At 34.4% G+C, this 7,893-nt stretch overlaps 1 protein-coding gene across 2 annotated transcripts; it reads left to right on the top strand.

Annotated features, from left to right (window-relative positions):
* Positions 1-818: 818 nt before the first annotated feature.
* On the top strand, positions 819-6,055 carry LOC141697725 (phosphoacetylglucosamine mutase). Of its 2 annotated transcripts, none has more exons than XM_074502230.1 (9): positions 819-971; positions 1,069-1,331; positions 2,340-2,459; positions 3,284-3,426; positions 3,510-3,752; positions 3,973-4,391; positions 4,475-4,650; positions 5,208-5,304; positions 5,618-6,055. In XM_074502230.1, exons 1-9 carry the CDS (start codon positions 908-910, stop codon positions 5,764-5,766), a joined length of 1,674 nt encoding a protein of 557 aa, XP_074358331.1. In that variant the 5' UTR covers positions 819-907; the 3' UTR covers positions 5,767-6,055. The 2 variants fall into 2 exon arrangements, with proteins under 2 accessions (XP_074358331.1, XP_074358332.1); XM_074502231.1 differs by having other exon boundaries at positions 5,242-5,304; positions 5,618-5,756.
* The last annotated feature ends 1,838 nt before the right edge of the window (positions 6,056-7,893 follow it).

Genomic DNA, 7,893 nt, shown 5'->3' with positions numbered 1-7,893 from the left:
TTATTGACTAGTAAATAATATAATTTTATGATACTATATTTGTGAATAATGAGAAAACGGCTCATTAGAGTAAACATGTTCAACGAGAGAACAATTATTTAAACTTCTTGATTTATCATATTTATTTTTTATTCATAATTTCAGAATGACCAATATCAGATAAGAAATACAGAAAAATACGAAATATTATTTTAGAAGGCCGCTGTGAAGCGCGGCTTAGTAAATTAGTTATATTAAACCGAGTTAAAAAAATTAAACTAAAAAATAATTCATTAGTCGATATAGCGATATCGGGCTAAAAATAACTATAATTAGTATAATATTAAAATTATAAAATAACAAGTATTTAAAACAATTTTGCATTGCATGAGTTTTAGACTAGTACATATAAAGCACAGGGCATTAATAAAAAATAAAAATCAATATTTTGAATAATTTGTACTTGGTGTAAATAATTTTTTTGGTTGTACTGAATACAAAAGAAAGAATGTTAAAAATAATAATTTTTTGGTGCAAATGGCTAAAAATACCCATTCTGGAAGTGCATGGCTGAAAATCACCGTTTTGTATACACATTTGTCATTTGGGTATCATGTTTTGTATTAGATACGCATTTGTCAAATGGGTATCATTTTTTTTTTTAAATACACAATTGTCAAATACGTATCTGAATGGTAATACCCAAATTACAAATCTTTAATATTTTTCTTAGATATACTTACTCAATTACAAAATGAGTAAACAAAATAATATTTTCAGGTCATGTATTTTGAAATCGGGTATTGGGTATTTTCGGTGGTTGCACACAAAAATGAGTATTTTTAAACAATAAATACCAATTTGTTTTTTCCTGAAGTCGTCTGTTTCATGAACCAGCAACACCAAGATTAAACACAGGATTACAAACATGAACCAGCAACACCAATCTCTCCTCCTCCTCGATTCTGCAGCTCGCTTTCCACCTCCCCAAGGTCTCACTTTTTCTATACACACACATCTTTACATTCATCTTCTGAATTTACATGTATGATTCTTCATCTTTATATTGTTTGTTTGTTTTGCATAAAGGTGTGAAATTTTCATATGGGACATCTGGGTTTAGAGCTGATGCATCAATACTCGAGTCTACTGTGTTTAGAGTTGGTATTTTAGCTGCATTAAGGTCTATCAAGACTCAAGCTGTTATTGGGTTAATGATCACTGCTTCCCATAATCATGTTTCTGATAATGGGGTTAAAATTGCTGATCCTGGTGGCGAAATCATGTCGCAGGAATGGGAGCCTTTTGCCGATTCTTTGGCTAATGCTTCTGACCCCAAACACCTTCTCCAGGTTGTTTAAATTATTGATGTTGATTTGTGTGAATTGTTTGAAGATGCTTGTTTTTTTGGTACTGTTGGAGTATTGCGGTGATTGGTTGATTATGTTTCGATATTTCTTATCTTGTGTTGTGAAAGGGTTTAGAGTGTTTTAGATAGTTTCTGTGAGGAAGCTATTGTAATGAAATTGCGTTGCACACTTATATTGCGGGCATTTGAACTAGTATTCCTCAATTATCAAGTTTTGTTGTGTGGATTATCTCTCTATAGTCTCTACCCCATCCAATCAATGGCGTGATGTAGCAGTGAATATATGTTTTTTAAACTGTTAGTAGAATAGTATTGAAGGCCAAAACTATCCGATCATTTGTTGAAGAATAGCGTGTCTTCGTTTTTTATCAATGAAAATAGAAATTGATCGCTCTAGATCGGCAGATATGTTCACATTGGTCTCCATGTTTGAGATCTTCCTTGTGTTTGATTTCAAGGGGTTAGTTTGAAGATACTTAAGTTTAGTTTGAGTTTATATAGGCTCATGTATCGGTTAGCCTGCATCTTGATTTACATAAATTAATTAGCTGCTGCTTCTTATCTTAATTCCTCTATCAGGTTGTTCATATCATTGAGATTGAATTCTTGTTTGTATTGTTATAATTGTATATAGAGTTAACTCAATGTTTGATTATATATATAGAGATGTGGGTAATAGTTTGAAGATACATGTTATCGTGTGATTTTATATGTGCTTGTGTATTAACTAACATAGTTCATGATTTTATGAGTTTATATAAGTTTGTGTATTAATTAGCATAGTTAATGATTAACAGAATTGGTGGCTTTTTCCAAAAAATCGACAATGCTCATATGTCAATTTATATCTCAGGTCTTGGATAGATATACTTTTATACTTAAGATAAAGATATATTTTTAGAAAGAAAATAATATTGTATGGTTTGTAGGTTTAATAAAATGTTAGGTTTTGATTTGGTTATTGACTTTGCTGTCTCAAATTTCAAAACAGTTAATAGTTGAATTTGTGAAGAAAGAAAATATCCAATTCGAAGGAGGAAGGGGTGCTGAGGTTTTTTTGGGGAGAGACACCAGGCCTAGTGGGGAGTCTCTTTTAGAAGCTGCTAAACAGGTATGGCGTGCTCCTTCACTACATTTAGGCACTTACAAATTATCTACATTTAAGCTGTAAGTTTACTTTGGTGAACTGGTACCTGGAAATAACTAATGTCCGACTTTCTATCCCTATCTCCTATGCAGGGGTGGGCTCACGTTGAGGCACATGGTTACATGTGCCCTTATTAAGATTTATAAAAACAGTATTTCAAAGTTTTTTATCTTTGAAAAATTTAGACATGTGCTCGTAACATATTTAATGTTTGAAGACTTTATACAATTGATAGAACTTAGTTATGCAATCTGTTTATCTTAAATTCTCAAATTTTTGTTTAGAAAAAAATGTGTAAAATCTTTGTATGTATTTATTATGTATTCTGAATCTTATAAATGCCTTTACAATGAAAATTTTCTGGATCTGCCGTTGGTCCTTCCAATACACTTTATACCGGTTTTTAGTGACAAAGTACTAGTGTCAAACTCTTCAATTTTTGCGTGTTGTACGTGTATCACCACTCTTCAAGTTCTAGTCAAGGTAACGTATCCCAATAATCTCTGTTTCTTTTACATAGTATGTGTTCCAGTTTTCTGTAGATTTTGCAGTTGATAGATGAGCCCGATCCTTACGCATTTTGGACAACTTGATAAAACTGTGTTCATTTCTTTGATAAAGGACAATTACAGAAATCTAGATACACACGCACACTACCTCCACTGGGGTTCAAACTGCTGATCTCTTATTGCAGAAATTTGTTCGTCTGTTTTTGTAAAACATAAGCATGAGTTTTTCATTTGTACATTTAAGTCGTATAATGTGTCTTGATTTTTTATTGATTCAAGGGGATCAGTTCTATAGTTGGAGCTGTTGCAGTCGACATGGGCATTGTCACAACCCCCCAACTCCACTGGATGGTCCGTGCTACTAATAAGGGTGCAAAAGCGTCTGAGCAGGATTATTTCGATCAACTTATAAGCTCTTTCAGGTAGGTTTAAGTGTAGTTGTACAAACATTACTAGAAATAAATGAAGAAACATAGCATAATGTGCTTCTTTTATTTCTGGCCAGGTGCCTGGTAGATCTGATTCCCCAAGGCGATCAAGGTAAAAACCAGGAAAAACTGATTGTGGACGCAGCAAATGGTGTTGGTGGCACAAAGCTTGAAGTTATCAAGAAGAGTATACATGGTTTGAACTTTGAAGTTCGCAACTCTGGTAAGGAAGGTGTGCTCAATGATGGAGTTGGTGCTGACTTTGTGCAGAAAGAGAAGGTTACTCCACATGGTTTTGGTCCTGCTGATGTTGGAATAAGGTGAGCTGTTTCCTGTTAGTTAGGCCTTCTTGATTTATGACCTGACTTTGTTTGAAACAGTATTCCTTTACATAGTTTTACATTTATATTAATAAAACCCCATTTTGACTGTACGATGACTGATTTTTTTGAACCAAAATTATACTAATTCCCCATGTAATCCCAGTTATTAGTTTGAATGTTGTAGGAATTAAGTGCTGGGATAATTCTAGTGTTTCAGGTGTGCAAGTTTGGATGGAGATGCTGACCGGCTTGTATATTTTACAGCCCTGCCAAATTGTAATGGCAAAATTGAATTAGTAGACGGGGACAAGATACTGTCTTTATTTGCTCTATTTATCAAAGAGCAGTTGAGTATTCTCGACGAGGCTAATAACGAGAAGGTCAATAATTTGTATCAAGCGCATCTTGGTGTTGTACAAACAGCGTATGCAAATGGTGCATCCACTGATTACCTGAAACAAACGGGTCTACAAGTCGTTCGTACTCCCACCGGAGTAAAATACTTGCATGAGAAGGCGGCTGACTTTGATATTGGCATATATTTTGAAGCAAATGGACACGGAACAATTTTGTTCTCTAGTAATCTCCTAACATGGCTGGATGGTAGAGTTAATGAGCTTGGTTCAACAGGCAAAGGTTAATCCTAATATAATTTCCACAATCTGCAAAAGCTTATAGTAATTGTTTATCATAAATTTATAAAATAGTGTATGTTTCAGGTTCTGAACAACTAAAGGCTTCCTTAAGATTATTGGCAGTCAGCAAATTGATCAATCAGGCGGTTGGGGATGCTTTAAGTGGCTTGTTTCTGGTAGAGGCTATCTTACAACATATGGGATGGTCGATACACAAATGGAATAAGCTTTATAATGACTTACCCAGCAGACAACTTAAGGTGGGAATCTGTGACTTGTATCATATACTATTTTAGATGCTTCTTGCATTTGAGCATTCATTTCCTGGGACATATCCTGAAATTGAGATCCTTCAGACAGTCGTTTGGCTAGCTCCTTGTAATAAACGTTTCTGAAAATCTGTTTTCCTCTACCAACATATGAACTGATATTTAAATTATGAAATGTTTAACATTTTGTACTTGAATTTTTTAATCGATAAACTTAGCCTAAATGAATTTTCTAGTCTATCATATAAATTATACAACTGTTTCAGTTGTTTACTTGCTACAAAGTGATTGAGAAGTAAATACATTATTAATTAATTACCAAAATGTTGAAACTATTCGTAGCTTAATGCTATTTGTTCCTGATGCATGTTTGGTTAGGGGTATGCAAAACCATGTAGTCGCTGATTTTTACTTACGGCTATGGGTTTGCAAGATGCCTATTCCTTACTGCCGCATGCTAAATTTATATTCGATCTAATATTATAATTCTTAATCTACGATATCTTCTAAATTCTAATGAAGCATTTATATGTTGTCATCCGATAAAGGTGAAAGTTGTTGACAGAACTGCTGTTGTCACAGCAAATGCAGAAACTGAGGTTGTCAGCCCGCCTGGCATCCAAGAAGCCATTAACGTGTTAACCGGTACTATACTTTCTTTCTTTCGAATTTATTTATCTTGAATTGAAATTATTTGCATCAAACATAAATATAGGCATGTTTATGGTTCTGTAGCTGCTCCCTAAACCCAGAGTAGCTTGAATCGTCATAATAATTCAGACTTTTAAAGTTGTATACCAATGGTAACAAAGTCAAGACTAAGTAGTGGTAGAATGAACAAATGGCTTAGCGTCTTGCAGTGACTGATCTAGTACAAGTTTTTTCATTTGCCATCTTGTCAGTTTCCAACAACCTTTTGCTTAAACTGTTTTTCCTTGTGTTGTGTGCTTTTATGCAGCAAAATATCCCCGGGGAAGATGTTTTATACGACCATCAGGAACTGAAGATGTTGTAAGGGTGTATGCAGAGGCAAGTACACAGGAAGCGGCAGACGATTTGGCCAGTTCTGTAGCCAAACTGACAGACCAGTTTCTTGGATCGCACTGATTTAGCCGTTGATGTTTTAACTCTCTTATCTTATTGTGAGAGTCAGCACAAGAGTTTAACTGAATTCACAAACCTAAAAAAGCTGGCCTGATCTTGACCATTCTCCATCCAAAAAAGCTCGTAAAAAAAAAATTCCCGGTGGCATATCTTAAGTTATTATCAATTAAATGTAACATTTGCTTAAATTCTGACTATATTTCCGTATTGTGTGGTTGTTTAATGGAAGAAATTAAACAGTGACAGTCCTTTTAAATATATTAACAAAATAATTAAATAATTTTGCCTGCAATTTTTCCTGTTATCTTAACTTTAACTGTACTTCTTCTCTATTTATGTTTATAGTTATAATATTCTATTTTAATTTTGTATTTTCTATGTAATAATTGTATAAAGCCAACAAAAATATAAGTACTAGGGGTAGGGCTGAGCATAAGTTCAAGTACATCTTCAAGAACAAAATCGGCATTATGAGCTCGATTTATGAGACAAAACATGGAGAGTGGAGAAGTAGAATCCAAGTGTGAATTGGATATCTTAGAGAGGGTGTGTATGTTATGAAAAATGATGATAAGTTTGATATTTTGAAATGGTGGAAACGTTGTTAACGAAAGTTGGTTTCCCATCTTCTCACAACTTGCTCGCTATATGCTAGAAATTCCTATTTCAACTGTTGCATCGGAGTCCGGTTTTAGTACGAGTGGAAGAGTCCGTGATCCATGTATTGAGGGTTTAATTTGTGCTCAAGATTGGTTACAATCGGCCAAACGACCAAAAACAATTGAAAAAGATATATATGACCTTGAGTAATTCAAAGAAGGTAATTATTCATGTGTTTTGCTATTTAAATTTAATTTCTCATCCATTAGCATGCTCATTTTGATTAAGTTTATATGTCCTTTCAATCTACAAGGAAGGAGGCAATGCAGGTGCAGCTATTGACCTGGACCTGGACAACTAGGTATGGGGTATCCATTTTAAGTTTTAGTGTACTGTCCTGTTGGCTGTTCTGGACTTTTAGTGTTTTCAGTTTCACTGCATGTATAGCAGCCTACTAGAACACTTTATATTCTTGGCTGGAGAGGCCCCTGCGTACACTTTATAACAGCCTATAGAGAGATTAAATGTATTTAATTTTTAAGCAAAAAAATCTTAGCTTTGTGATTAACCTGAGTTGCTATAATTCATTTTTGTCTATGTTGTAAGTCTCTGACTGCTCTTCGTTAAGTCTGTCACACAGAATGTCCTTCAGGCTGCATTCGTCTATGTTAATAATACTTTCTTACTGCTAATAATCCGCACAATGCTGCTGGTTTAAATTTTATCCTTGACAATGCGTTTGGTACTAAGAAGAAAATACAATAACATTTAGGCTTGAAGGTGCACATATAACTGATCTGAGTCGGGAATTTTTTTTAATCAGGATAAATTAGACTTTCTTGCTGGAATATGCTGGTTTACCAAGTGCAAAACCACTTGCATTACCAGTTGATTAATCTGTCCAACCTGTTGCAAATATTGTTAATACTAGTTGAAATATTGCGCTCACTGCTCAGCATCTCCGGGTATATTGCCTCCTACCTGCATCCTTTAACCTGATATTATGGAAAATAATTTCACTAGTTTGATTACTGCAATTTCCGAAATCAACGATATGCCTCCTTAGAGGATGTCCTGTCTGTAGTTATAGTTATTGTTATAGCTAAAATTATATTATAGCAATGTTTTCATTTCCTATCTGTAATGTCGAACCCTTACTAGCACTTGGGACCCATGTTCATTGTGACATCAATTTCACAGAAGCCACAGTTGTTACTTTTCTAGCTCAGTTACTGGAGCCTTATGATCTACTTTACGAGTTCTTGTACTTCTAAACTTGCTGAATCAATTATATTTGTGTGCTCTCGTCCTTGAATTTGTTGAACACATCTGCTCATAGATATTTGATTTCTGGTGTGCTCTGCCTCTATTCTTGACATAACTTCTCTTTCCGTTGGGATTCTGAATGGAACCCGAGTCTAGATGAGTATATGATGCACGGTTCATGTTTCATGCTGCAGGAACACGTGGATGGTTGATTATAGAACTTGAAAACTTTAATTTTAGTTCAAGTAATCATTTTTTCAGATT

This window comes from Apium graveolens, chromosome 11 (genome assembly GCF_009905375.1).
Source record: "Apium graveolens cultivar Ventura chromosome 11, ASM990537v1, whole genome shotgun sequence".
Classification (NCBI taxonomy): domain Eukaryota; kingdom Viridiplantae; phylum Streptophyta; class Magnoliopsida; order Apiales; family Apiaceae; genus Apium; species Apium graveolens.
Note: the sequence above shows the minus strand (reverse complement) of the source record. Positions and strands in the feature narration are given on the sequence as shown.

Excerpts from the sequence above, each read along its gene's own strand:
- LOC141697725 (XM_074502230.1), top strand. The coding sequence starts at position 908 with ATGAACCAGCAACACCAATCTCTCCTCCTCCTCGATTCTGCAGCTCGC. Across the intron at positions 972-1,068 it reads TCGCTTTCCACCTCCCCAAG|GTGTGAAATTTTCATATGGG; the intron begins GTCTCACTTTTT and ends TTTTGCATAAAG. Across the intron at positions 4,651-5,207 it reads TACCCAGCAGACAACTTAAG|GTGAAAGTTGTTGACAGAAC; the intron begins GTGGGAATCTGT and ends CATCCGATAAAG.